This window comes from Cherax quadricarinatus, chromosome 41 (assembly GCF_038502225.1).
Source record: "Cherax quadricarinatus isolate ZL_2023a chromosome 41, ASM3850222v1, whole genome shotgun sequence".
Taxonomy (NCBI): Eukaryota; Metazoa; Arthropoda; class Malacostraca; order Decapoda; family Parastacidae; genus Cherax; species Cherax quadricarinatus.
In genome coordinates this window covers 24,458,854-24,473,215 of record NC_091332.1, presented here as the reverse complement: position 1 = coordinate 24,473,215, position 14,362 = coordinate 24,458,854, and the positions used below count along the sequence as shown (strand labels likewise).

General features: G+C 41.5%; 1 protein-coding gene across 2 annotated transcripts in view; it reads left to right on the top strand.

Moving 5' to 3' along the window:
- Fib (rRNA 2'-O-methyltransferase fibrillarin) overlaps nucleotides 1-13,532 on the top strand; it is a 33,295-nt gene extending 19,763 nt beyond the window's left edge. The window contains exons 4-5 of one of the 2 annotated variants that reach the window (XM_070093097.1): nucleotides 1,749-1,919; nucleotides 12,718-13,532. In XM_070093097.1, coding sequence (XP_069949198.1) covers nucleotides 1,749-1,919; nucleotides 12,718-13,131 — 585 coding nt within the window. In that variant the 3' untranslated portion in view covers nucleotides 13,132-13,532. The remainder of the gene's footprint in view (nucleotides 1-1,748; nucleotides 1,920-12,717) is intronic. The other variant, XM_053786898.2, reaches the window with a different exon arrangement.
- Nucleotides 13,533-14,362: the final 830 nt, after the last annotated feature.

Here is a 14,362-nt window from a genome sequence, read left to right as displayed (position 1 = left end):
ATAGCAGATGAACAAGGAGGCTTTAGGAAAGGTAGGGGGTGTGTGGACCAGGTGTTTACAGTGAAACACATAAGTGAACAGTATTTAGATAAGGCTAAAGATGTGTTTGTGGCATTTATGGATTTGGAAAAGGCGTATGACAGGGTGGATAGGGGGGCAATGTGGCAGATGTTGCAGGTGTATGGTGTAGGAGGTAGGTTACTGAAAGCAGTGAAGAGTTTTTATGAGGATAGTGAGGCTCAAGTTAGAGTATGTAGGAAAGAGGGAAATTATTTCCCAGTAAAAGTAGGCCTTAGACAAGGATGTGTGATGTCACCGTGGTGGTTTAATATATTTATAGATGGGGTTGTAAGAGAAGTAAATGCGAGGGTCTTGGCAAGAGGCGTGGAGTTAAAAGATAAAGAATCACACATAAAGTGGGAGTTGTCACAGTTGCTCTTTGCTGATGACACTGTGCTCTTGGGAGATTCTGAAGAGAAGTTGCAGAGATTGGTGGATGAATTTGGTAGGGTATGCAAAAGAAGAAAATTAAAAGTGAATACAGGAAAGAGTAAGGTTATGAGGATAACAAAAAGATTAGGTGATGAAAGATTGGATATCAGATTGGAGGGAGAGGGTATGGAGGAGGTGAATGTATTCAGATATTTGGGAGTGGACGTGTCAGCGGAAGGGTCTATGAAAGATGAGGTGAATCATAGAATTGATGAGGGGAAAAGGGTGAGTGGTGCACTTAGGAGTCTGTGGAGACAAAGAACTTTGTCCTTGGAGGCAAAGAGGGGAATGTATGAGAGTATAGTTTTACCAACGCTCTTATATGGGTGTGAAGCATGGGTGATGAATGTTGCAGCGAGGAGAAGGCTGGAAGCAGTGGAGATGTCATGTCTAAGGGCAATGTGTGGTGTGAATATAATGCAGAGAATTCGTAGTTTGGAAGTTAGGAGGAGGTGCGGGATTACCAAAACTGTTGTCCAGAGGGCTGAGGAAGGGTTGTTGAGGTGGTTCGGACATGTAGAGAGAATGGAGCGAAACAGAATGACTTCAAGAGTGTATCAGTCTGTAGTGGAAGGAAGGCGGGGTAGGGGTCGGCCTAGGAAAGGTTGGAGGGAGGGGGTAAAGGAGGTTTTGTGTGTGAGGGGCTTGGACTTCCAGCAGGCATGCGTGAGCGTGTTTGATAGGAGTGAATGGAGACAAATGGTTTTTAATACTTGACATGCTGTTGGAGTGTGAGCAAAGTAACATTTATGAAGGGGTTCAGGGAAACCAGCAGGCTGGACTTGAGTCCTGGAGATGGGAAGTTCAGTGTCTGCACTCTGAAGGAGGGGTGTTAATGTTGCAGTTTAAAAACTGTAGTGTAAAGCACCCTTCTGGCAAGACAGTGATGGAGTGAATGATGGAGAAAGTTTTTCTTTTTCGGGCCACCCTGCCTTGGTGGGAATCGGCCAGTGTGATAATAAAAATTCTGCTTCCTATTAGTGAGCTATGACTCGATCCATGACAGCACTTTTTCCCCAGTGCCATGAGCTGATTCTTCAGATTTCAAAAACTTGAAGTTATTTACTGTCCTCTTTTAGTCTCTTGAGTTTGAGGGCTGAAAGCCCTCAGTAATTTTTATTCTCAATTTTTAATTTTGTAATGAAACACTTATCTTTGATTTGCAAGGGTAAATTACAGTTTGTATTTTGCATTTTCATTACTAGTTTTATTTACTTATGTTCATATGTTGTTTTAATGTATTTTGCATTTTCCAGGAAGGCACAGAAAAGATAGAGTATCGTGTGTGGAATCCATTCCGTTCAAAATTAGCTGCTGCTATTGTGGGAGGCATAGGGAATATTTACATGACTCCGGGATCAAAGGTCTTGTATCTGGGAGCTGCAAATGGAACAACCGTGTCTCATGTTTCTGATGTAATTGGACCGGTAAGCAATTATTTTTACACTGAAATAGTATTCTTAATTTAGTAATACAAGATGTAAAATATCAACAGTGGGATGTTGAAGTACTATTTATTGGAGTGTTGGTCTCTATGAAGTGAGATACAGTGGAACTTCAGCTTATGAGTGCCCCAGCATGCGAGTTTTTCAGGATATGCGCTGTCGCTTGGTCGATTTTTTGTTTCTGGATATGAGCAAAAATTCAGGATGTGAGCTTCCCCCTCAAGGGAGGTTCCTTAACACTGGTGAGGGGCTCTTGATGTAGGGAATTGTATCTGTGCTCCAGTTCCCTAAATTAAGATTGAATACCTTCAATCCCTCCCACAGGCATTGTATATTCTTACGGGTTTAGTGCTTCCCCATTATAATAATAATAATACAGTGCACCCCTGGATTTCGTCCGGTGCGGAGATCGTACAATTCGGATTTCGATCACTTTTTTCAGCTAAATTTTACCCCGGGTTTCGTACACCTGCTTGGAAATCGTCCGTCCCAGATGCATCCGCCTGGGCCACTCATATGTTCGTGACTCACTCTTGGACACATTAAATATCTTATTTTACTTTAATATAGGCATTTTCATTAATCCATCTATGATATTTTCTTCAAAATTATATAAACACGTTGCATAGCATATAAACATGCAATGTTTACATGCTGTGGAGGGGTAGTAGTCGGTGGAGGGGAAACATTATTTTCTCTGGTCCAGCATTAGAGAAAACGTGTATGAATCTTTTTTGGCCAACCTGCTGCAGTGGGATACAGCCGGTTTGTTGAAAGAAGACTGTTGTATGTACAGTATATGACATCACAGTTGTTTAGAGAATGAATTGATAAAATACCATAATATATGCCTGCTTCTCTCTTAGGGTAAGATATAAACAGCTATTGGAGGATAGATGGGCTAATGAGAGCATAGGCAATGGGGTCGAAGAGGTAAGGGGTAGGTTTAAAAATGTAGTGTTAGAGTGTTCAGCAGAAGTTTGTGGTTACAGGAAAGTGGGTGCGGGAGGGAAGAGGAGCGATTGGTGGAATGATGATGTAAAGAGAGCAGTAAGGGAGAAAAAGTTAGCATATGAGAAGTTTTTACAAAGTAGAAGTGATGCAAGGAGGGAAGAGTATATGGAGAAAAAGAGAGAGGTTAAGAGACTGGTGAAGCAATGTAAAAAGAGAGCAAATGAGAGAGTGGGTGAGATGTTATCAACAAATTTTGTTGAAAATAAGAAAAAGTTTTGGAGTGAGATTAACAAGTTAAGGAAGCCAAGAGAACAAATGGATTTGTCAGTTAAAAATAAAAGAGGAGAGTTATTAAATGGAGAGTTAGAGGTATTGGGAAGATGGAGGGAATATTTTGAGGAATTGTTAAATGTTGATGAAGATAGGGAAGCTGTGATTTCATGTATAGGGCAAGGAGGAATAACATCTTGTAGGAGTGAGGAAGAGCCAGTTGTGAGTGTTGGGGAAGTTCGTGAGGCAGTAGGTAAAATGAAAGGGGGTAAGGCAGCCGGGATTGATGGGATAAAGATAGAAATGTTAAAAGCAGGTGGGGATATTGTTTTGGAGTGGTTGGTGCAATTATTTAATAAATGTATGGAAGAGGGTAAGGTACCTAGGGATTGGCAGAGAGCATGCATAGTGCCTTTGTATAAAGGCAAAGGGGACAAAAGAGAGTGCAACAATTATAGGGGGATAAGTCTGTTGAGTATACCTGGTAAAGTGTATGGTAGAGTTATTATTGAAAGAATTAAGAGTAAGACGGAGAATAGGATAGCAGATGAACAAGGAAGCTTTAGGAAAGGTAGGGGGTGTGTGGACCAGGTGTTTACAGTGAAACATTTAAGTGAACAGTATTTATATAAGGCTTAAGAGGTCTTTGTGGCATTTATGGATTTGGAAAAGGCATATGACAGGGTGGATAGGGGGGCAATGTGGCAGATGTTGCAGGTGTATGGTGTAGGAGGTAGGTTACTGAAAGCAGTGAAGAGTTTTTACGAGGATAGTGAGGCTCAAGTTAGAGTATGTAGGAAAGAGGGAAATTATTTCCTAGTAAAAGTAGGCCTTAGACAAGGATGTGTGATGTCACCATGGTTGTTTAATATATTTATAGATGGGGTTGTAAGAGAAGTACAGTGGTCCCTCGTTTTTCGTAATTAATCCATTCCTGGAGCCGTTACTATAAATGAAATTTACGATTTGCGAATCAATTTTCCCCATAAGAAATAATGTAAATACAATTAATCCGTTCCTGACACCCAGAAGTATGAAAACAAAAAAAAAATTTTACATGAAATATACATGTAGTACATAAACAATACAATGGGAAATGATGAATGAAACATTAACACCATAACACTTACCTTTATTGGAGATTCTTCTTAGTGTATGGGAGACTGGAGGAGGAGAGAGAGTGGATTGTTTATAGTTTGGAAGGGGAATCCCCTTCCAGCAGCACCTCAGGTACCAATTGCTTTTCTGGGGTTGTTTGTCTTCTCTGTTTCTTAATGCCACTAGGACCACCTTGAGAGTCACTGGAGTCCTGTCTCGCAAAATAACTGTGGAGAGAGCTCTGTTTCTGGCGTCTCTTTAACACTTCCCTAAAATGGCCCAAGACTTTGTCATTGTACATGTTGCCAATATGGCTTGCAACAAACTTGTTAGGGTGATGTTTCTCGATAAAGCTTTCCATCTTACCCCACATAGTAAAAATCTCTTTAATTTCTGAAGAAGGCACCTTCTTCAATCTCTCTTCCTCTGCAGCAAGATTCTGAGCTGCGATCTGTTGCTGTTCCTGCTGAAGCTCTTGCAGCTCCTCAGTGGTGAGCTTTTTGTTGTGGTCTTCCACTAATTCTTCCACATCCTCCAAACTCACATCCAACCCCATGGAACTCCCCAGTGCCACAATTGATTTTACAACAGACATAGGCTCATCAGGGTCAGTCCCAAACCCTTCAAAATCCCTCTTGTCGACACAATCTGGCCACAATTTTTTCCAGGCAGAGTTCAAAGTCCTGATAGTCACTCGCTCCCAAGCCATACCTATAAGGGTTATGCAATGGAGGATGCTAAAGTGTTCTCTCCAAAGTTCCCTTAGGGTCAAGTGAGTGTCTGTGGTCACAGTCAAGCACCGGTGAAACATTGCTTTTGTGTAGAGTTTTTTAAAGTTTGCAATGACCTGCTGGTCCATGGGCTGGAGGAGAGGAGTGGTATTCAGGGGCAAGAACTTTACTGTAATGAACCCAAACTCCTCGAAAATTAGGTCATCCTAGTTTGGAGGATGAGCAGGTGCATTGTCCTTTACTAGCAGGCACTTGAGATCCAATTTCTTTTCCAGGAGACACTCCTTCACACTAGGGCCAAACACTTCATTGAACCACTCGATGAAAATTTCCCTCGTGACCCATGCCTTACTATTAGATTTCCAAAACACACACAATTTACTCTTCATAACATTGCTTTTCCTTAACACTCTGGGATTTTCAGAATGGTACACTAGTAATGACTTCACTTTGAAATGCCCACTAGCATTAGCACAGAACATTAGAGTCAGCCTGTCTTTCATAGGCTTGTGTCATGGCATTGCCTTTACCTTTTGTGTAATGAAGGTCCTCTTTGGCATTTTCTTCCAAAAGAGGTCTGTTTTGTCACAATTGAACACTTGTTCAGGCTTCAGTCCTTCAGCCTCTATGTACTCCTGGAATTCATGCACATATTTTTCAGCCGCCTTATGGTCCAAACTGGCAGCCTCACCATGCCTTGCCACTGTGTATGCCAGTACGGTTCTTAAATCTCTCAAACCAGCCTTTGCTGGCCTTAAATTCACTCACTTCACCACTATTTGCAGGCAATTTCTTTACCAAATCTTCATGCAACTGCCTAGCCTTTTCACAAGTAATCGAAGTCATAAGAGTATCTCCTGCTAATTGTTTCTCATTTATCCACACCAATAATAACTTCTCAACCTCTTCGAGTACTGGTGATCTCATTTTTGTCAGCATAGTTACCCCCTTTGCAACAACAGTGTCCTTGATTTCCTTTTTCTTGGCCACTATGGAACATAAGGTTGTGTAGGGTTTCTTATACATCCTGGCCAGTTCTGCCACACTTGTACCACTTTCATATTGTTCAGTGATGGTTTTCTTAAATTCAATCGTATTTCTCACCTTCTTTACCACAGGCTTGGCACTGGGAGCTTTTTTTGGAGCCATGGTAGCTTATTTAGTACTTGCAAGCACTAAAATAAATGGAATATTATGAAATATTTTGCTGGAGCACGTGAGGGGACCTTCGCTCACTGGTAAACAATGCCAGACTGGCTGCTGCCACGGCTCACGCATTGGGTACGTGTCCGGGACGAATTACGACTTGCGAGTCAACTTATGAAAAGCGAGTCCATGTTTATACGAAAATAACCCTATGATTGGCGAAATTTACAATTGCCGGGAACTACGAAAAGCGAGGGACCACTGTAAATGCGGGGGTCTTGGCAAATGGCGTGGAGTTAAAAGATAAAGAATCACACATAAAGTGGGAGTTGTCACAGTTGCTCTTTGCTGATGACACTGTGCTCTTGGGAGATTCTGAAGAGAAGTTGCAGAGATTGGTTTATGAATTTGGTAGGGTGTGCAAAAGAAGAAAATTAAAAGTGAATACAGGAAAGAGTAAGGTTATGAGGATAACAAAAAGATTAGGTGATGAAAGATTGGCTATCAGATTGGAGGGAGAGAGTATGGAGGAGGTGAATGTATTCAGATATTTTGGAGTGGACGTGTCAGCGGATGGGTCTATTAAAGATGAGGTGAATCATAGAATTGATGAGGGGAAAAGGGTGAGTGGTGCACTTAGGAGTCTGTGGAGACAAAGAAAGGAGTCTGTGGAGACAAAGAACCTTGTCCTTGGAGGCAAAGAGGGGAATGTGTGAGAGTATAGTTTTACCAACGCTCTTATATGGGTGTGAAGCATGGGTGATGAATGTTGCAGCGAGGAGAAGGCTGGAGGCAGTGGAGATGTCATGTCTGAGGGCAATGTGTGGTGTGAACATAATGCAGAGAATTCGTAGTTTGGAAGTTAGGAGGAGGTGCGGGATTACCAAAACTGTTGTCCAGAGGGCTGAGGAAGGGTTGTTGAGGTGGTTCGGACATGTAGAGAGAATGGAGCGAAACAGAATGACTTCAAGAGTGTATCAGTCTGTAGTGGAAGGAACCCGAGGTAGGGGTCCGCCTAAGAAAGGTTGGAGGGAGGGGGTAAAGGAGGTTTTGTGTGCGAGGGGCTTGGACTTCCAGCAGGCATGCGTGAGCGTGTTTGATAGGAGTGAATGGAGACAAATGATTTTTAATACTTGACGTGCTGTTGGAGTGTGAGCAAAGTAACATTTATGAAGGGGTTCAGGGAAACCGGCAGGCCGGACTTGAGTCCTGGAGATGGGAAGTACAGTGCCTGCACTCTGAAGGAGGGGTGTTAATGTTGCAGTTTAAACACTGTAGTGTAAAGCACCCTTCTGGCAAGACAGTGATGGAGTGAATGATGGTGAAAGTTTTTCTTTTTCGGGCCACCCTGCCTTGGTGGGAATCGGCCAGTGTGATAATAATAATTAAAAAAAAAATTCTAATGTAATTGCTTGTATAAGTTTCCAATGCAAGGTTTTATTTTTTTATTACCTGGAGTTTACCTGGAGAGGGTTTTGGGGAGTCAGTGTGTGAATTTTCATCTGAGCTGCCTCCTGGGGTGATCTCTGATCTCTTCTAAAATATTATTTGCTACACTTCTATTTTAGGTGTCTCAAGTTGAAATCTCTTAGTAGCAAGATGTTTGGGACAGGATCTGGGAGATTTTCAAGACTGGGGACAGTTTTCCAAAGCTGCTCCTGGAAATGCTGGGAAGTTGCATCTGGAGGCTTGTATACAACCACAATGACAAGGTTTTGGTTTTCAGTCTTTACCGTCAAAACTTCAACTACATCATTTGAGGTGTTTAGTAGTTCTGAGCATATGAGCGACTCTGTAATGTACAGGCCAGCCTCCCCCCCCCTCCCCCTGTTGCCTGTTTAGTCTGTTGCATCTGAATAGGTTATAACTAGGGATCCATATTTCGTTGTCAAAATGGTCCTTTGTGTGGGTCTCTGTGAATGCTGCAAACATTGCATTTCACTCTGAGCAGTCCCTTGATGTAAGGGATATTTTATTGTTTGTTGACAGCTTTAGACCCCTCAAGGAAGGCTCCTTGACGCTGGTGAGGGGCTCTTGATTCAGAGAATTGGATCTGTGCTCCAGTTTCCTGAATTAAGCCTGAATACCTTTCACATCCCCCCCACAGGCGCTGTGTAATCCTACGGGTTTAGCGCTTCCCCCTTGATTATAATAATAATGACAGCTTTAGACCCTGTATGTTTGCAAAGACAAATGTCATTATATTGGTGGAATTTAGGGGAGTTTTATTTGCTGGCTCTAATATCTGTTGTTCTGAAGTGGAGGCCAATGACTGTGCCTCTGCTCCAGAAGTGTTTTCAGTTGGTGTAAGATTGCTGTCATTTCTTGCCAGTCTTTTTTTTCCTCCTGGCTCTAAAAAAAACCTCTTTCCCTGGAGAGGTTATGGCTCCCCTCTTTTGTTTCCCATAGTTTGGCTGGTCTGTGTCTTGTCCCCTTTAGATGATGTGCCTGGCAGTATGCATTGTAGCATTTTCTTTTATGGAGTGATGAGTGACACATTTCGGGGTGAAATAAGTTACATGGGCTCTGGTGGCCTGGTGGTTAACGCTCTCACTTCACACGGTGAGGGCCTGGGTTCGATTCCCAGCCAGAGTAGAAACATTGGACGTGTTTCTTTCCACCTGTTGTCTATGTTCCCCATCAGTAAAATGGGTACCTGGGTGTTAGTCGACTGGTGTGGGTCGCATCCTGGGACACTGACCTAAGGAGGCCTGGTCACAGACCGGGCCGCAGGGGCGTTGACCCCCGGAACTCTCTCCAGGTAAACTCTCCAGGTAAGGGAAGTTGCACTCTCTTGTTGTTATGTGGGTGCAGCATTTTTTGGGATGGCCATAGGTGCATGTCCCACTTGTTTTACCAGATATACCATGCCTGCAGATAGCCAAAGCATAAAATTTGCATAGATTGGGGTTCTGTTTGCTAGGATTTATTGCAGCTGCATTTGCTGGTGGTGCATTTTTTTTTTTTTGTTTCCCCTCTGCCTACCACACCTGTATGGACATCAGTGCTTCCACCAGGTTTTGCTGGTAGTGTGTCAACACTATTCCCTGAGGCATCATCCTCTTCTGTTCCATCTCCAGAAGTACTGCTATTTTTTGCCTCTGTAAATTGAATAACGTTGCCTTTACTTTGTTTCATCACCGGGGCCAATATCTCCTTTAGGTTCACTGTCCTCCAGGACAACACTAGCACTCTCAGGAACACTGTCTTCCAAGACAGCCCTGTCCAACCCACCCATTTTATTTTCTCAGCTGTCATATCATACTGGCATGTCTTCCAAGAAGGATCTTTTAATATTGTTCATGTCTTTTAATATAGATGTAATTTTCTCATACAGGTGTATCTCATTTGGGCAGACCCAAAAACATTTCTCTAATTTTATCAGATGTGGTTGCTGGTTTAAAATCCCTGCACACACCATGGGACCATTTACCACAGAGATGGCAAGCAATCCAGGCATGCTTTTGTCTGTGACCCTTTCTGCAGACTTCATTGATTTTCATGGTGGTGGTCATCTTACAACACTTTACAACTCTCTAGCTAGCTAGTCTATAATTCAACCAAGTTGTTAGCCATTTTGCTAGTGTGCCTTCTGTTTTATCGATTGAGGACAAGGAACTGACCATTCTTAATATCCGAGCGCAATTTTACTCAAAATTAACACTTTCGGCATTAATTTTGGGGGTCTTTAGAAGGAAATCTTATATTATGATTGTTTCAAGGTGTAATGCTCACCAAAACATGGGAATAAGTCACATTGTGCTTTTTGGCTGAATTTCACTGTTATTTTTTTATTTTTTAATTTTTATTAACACATTGGATGTTTCCTACCAAAGCAGGGTGGTCCGAAAAAGAAAAACTTTCATCATGTACTCCATCACTGTCTTGCCAGATGCATGCTTACACTACAGTTATGAAACTGCAACATTAACACCCCTTCCTTCAGAGTGCCAGCACTGTACTTCCCATCTCCAAGAATCAAGTCTGGCCTGCCAGTTTCCTTGAATCCCTTCATGCATGTTACCTTGCTTACACTCAAACAGCACGTCGAATCCTAAAAACCACTTGTCTCCATTTGCTGCTATCTAGCATGTTTACATGCTTGCTGGAAGTCTAAGCCCCTTGCAAACAAAACCTCCTTTACCCTCTCCATCCAACCATTCCTAGGCTGACCCTTACCCCGCCTTCCAGCTCCACTACAGATTTGTACATTCTTGAAGTCATTTTATTTTGTTCCACCCTCTCTATATGTCCAAACCATCTCAATAACCCCTCCTCAGCCCTCTGGATAATAGTTTTGGTAATCCCAAACCTCCTCTAATCTCCAAACTATGGATTCTCTGCATTATATTCACACCACACATTGTCCTCAGACATGACATCTCTACTGCCTCCAGCCTTCTCTTTGTTGCAACATTCACAACCCACGTCTCACACCCATACAAGGGCATTGGTATAACTATACTCTCATACATTCCCCTCTTTGCTTTCATGGATAAAGTTCTTCGTATCCACAGACTCGGTGCACCACTCGCCTTTTCATCACGTCAGTTCTATGATTCACCTTATCCTTGATAGACCCATCTGATGACACTTCCACTCCAAAATATCTGAACACATTCACTTCCATACTCTCTCCCTCCAATCTGATATCCAGTCTTCCATTACCTAATTTTTTTTTTTGTTATCCTCATCACCTTACCCTTTCCTATATTCACTTTTAATTTTCTTTTACATACCCTACCAAACTCATCCACCAACCTCTGCAACTTCTCTTCAGAATCTCCCAAAAGCACAGTGCCATCAGCAAATAGCAACTGTGACAGCTCCCACTTTGTGTTAGATTCTTTATCTTTTAACCTCATACCTCTTGCCAACACCCGAGCATTCATTTCTCTTACAACTCCATCTATAAATATGTTGAACAACCATGGTGACATCACACATCCCTGTCCAAGGCCTACTTTTACTGGGAAAGAATCTCCCTCTTACGTACATACTCAGACCAGAGCCTCACTATCCTCGTATAAACTTTTCACCGCTTTCAGTAACCTACATCCTATTGCATACATTTGCAACATCTGCCACATTGCGTCCCTATCCACTCTATCATATGCCTTTTCCAAATCCATAAATTCCACAAAAACATCTTTACTCTTATGTAAATACTACTTTTTTATTAACACATCTTCTGTTTCCCGCCAAGGCAGGGTGGCCTGAAAGGAAAACTTTCATCATCATTCACTCCATCACTGTGTTGCCAGAAGGTTGCTTACACTACAGTTTTAAAACTGCAACATTAACACCCCTCCTTCAGAGTGCTGGCACTGTACTTCCCATCTCCAGGAATCAAATCCAGCCTGCCAGTTTCCCTGAATCCCTTCATAAATGTTACCTTGCTCTCATTCCAACAGCACGTCACATTCTGAAAACCACTTGTCTCCATTTGATCCTATCTAACACGTTCATGCATGCTTGCTGGAAGTCCAAGCCCCTTGCACACAAAACCTCCTAAATACTGTTCGCCTATATGTTTCACCGCAAACACTTAGTTTACACACCCCCCTATCCTTCCTAAAGCCGCCTTGTTCTTCTGCTATCCTAAGTGCTTTTATAAGTGTATTTTTGAGGGTCTGAAATAAACTAATGTAATTTACATTATTCCTCATGGACACTTGAATAGCCGTCTGGAACGAAGAAAGTTTGATATTTGAGGTGCCACTGCACAAAGTGAATCATGGAATTGATGAGGGAAAAAAGGGGAATGGTGCACTGAGGAATCTGTGGAGAATAAAGAACATTATCCGTGGAAGCAAAGAGGCGAATGTATGAGAGTATAGTTATACCAATGCTGTTATATGGGTGTCAAGCATGGGTGGGGAATGTTGCAACAAGGAGATGGCTGGAGGCTGTGGAGATGTCATGTTTGAGGGCAATGTGTAGTGTGAATATAATGCAGAGAATCCTTAGTTTGGAAATTAGGAGGAGGTGCAGGGTTACCAAAACTATTATTCAGAGGGCTGAGGAGGGGTTGTTGAGGTGGTTTGGACACTTAGAAAGGATTGAACAAAATAAAATGACTTGGAGAGTGTATAAATCTGTAGTAGAGGGAAGGTGGGGTAGGGGTCGGCATAGGAAAGGTTGGAGGGAGAGGGTAAAGGGGGTTTTGTGTGCGAGGGACTTCGACTTTCAGCAAGCATGCATAAGCGTGTTAGATAGGAGTGAATGGAGACAGATGGTTTTTAGGACCTGATGTGTTGTTGGAGTGTGATCAAGGTAACATTTATGAAGGGATTCAGGGAAACTGGCAGGCTGGACTTGAGTACTGGAGATGCTAAGTACAGTGCATACGCTGAAGGAGGTGTGTTAATGTTAAAGTTTTATAACTGTAGTGTAAGCGTTCCTCTGGCAAGACAGTGATGGAGTGAATGATGAAAGTTTTTCTTTTCAGGCCACCCTACCTTGGTGGGAAATGGCTGATGTGTTAATAAAATAAAATAATTTACTAAGTAATTTTAAGTAGATATAATTAAAATGTGTGGATGTTTTCAATTAATTCTAATTGTTTTGTCTTGTACCAGGAAGGAGTTGTGTATGCTGTTGAGTTTTCTCACCGCTCAGGACGTGACTTGGTAAATATGGCAAAGAAACGTACCAATGTAGTCCCCATTGTAGAGGATGCCCGTCACCCACACAAATACCGCATGATTTGTAGTATGGTAGATTGTATCTTTGCAGATGTGGCCCAACCTGATCAAGCCCGCATTGTTGCTATCAATGCCCAGTATTTCTTGAAAGTAGGTGGTCACTATGTCATATCCATCAAGGCTAATTGCATTGATTCAACTGCTCCATCTGAGGCTGTGTTTGCAGGAGAAATCAAAAAGCTTCAAGGTGACCTTCTCAAGCCCCAGGAACAGTTGACCCTAGAACCATACGAGAGAGATCATGCAGTAGTAGTGGGTGTGTACAGACCTCTGAAGAAAAACAAATAACTAGTGTGTTATAACATCAACTTTTTGTTATTTAAGAGCAGTGGGAGTGCTGTTCAGTGAATGGTATTCGTCTGATACTGCATGGTTCGTTAGCAGCATCTGACGCATATTGAAGACTGCAGGTTGACCTTGCATGTATGGAATATACAGTGACTGATGTTCACATGTTTAGGAACATTTTTTCAATTGAAATAATTTTCACACTCCTTGTGAGTTATTACTTACTGTTAAAAAATTGTGATGAACTTAAGCAAGTACATCAAGAAAAATATTCGGTATTCATGAAATAATGTCCTCTTATTTCTCTTTAACAAATTATTTTAAACTGTCAGTAAACTGTTGAATGAATTCTTGGGACCTATATATTGTATGTACGTCTTTTTAATAAAAATTCACTTAGTGTTTATAGTTTAACTAAACCATTCAGAATTTTTCAAAGACCTGCTAATCATTACACAACTCCCTTCCTTCTTTCCCTCCCCCTCTCATATATATTCTGGCTATATTCATTCCATTTGCACTTCTATGTGACTACATGATGTTCCAGGTTGAACTGAAACGTTGTCATAAGCTTCAATCCCCTGTGTGTGGGTTCAAATTCAAATTCAAATATTTATTTCCTTGTAAAGCTTAAAATGTGTAGTTTACATGTTATAAAATTTTAATTACAAAGAGGGCCACTATCATGCCTAGGCACTTCGGGCAGATTAATACTAATTTTTACACTATATTGATATAGGTTATAATTGAGCAGTACATTTGAACGTATTAGATACGTAATTAGGTTGTGTAAATAAAATTAAAGCACATTTTCAGTATTTCTTAGTTTTATTTTTGGCTGATCAATTTTATTTCAAATTCTTTACACTAATTAAGAAAGCAAGATATTTGTTATATTTTTTTTTTTTAAAGTACAATAATATATTTTTTTATAAAATTGGCAAATTGGCACCTACATACCTTAGATATAGTATACCTTCGAGTTGCAAGAGTTTTTTTTTTTACTGGTGCTTGTCTGGTCAACCATGTTGTTGCTGCTAGTGGCCTGCTTACCCATATCATCACAATCTGATTGACCTGACACCTGGTAAAGATACTTGTCCAAGCGTCAAATTTACTTCAAATATAGTACAGTGGAACCCTGGTTTTCATCCGGTCCGGTTATCGTACAATTCAGTTTTTGACCACTTTTTTCGAGGAAATTTTTCCTGTTTTCGTACATCTGCTCGGA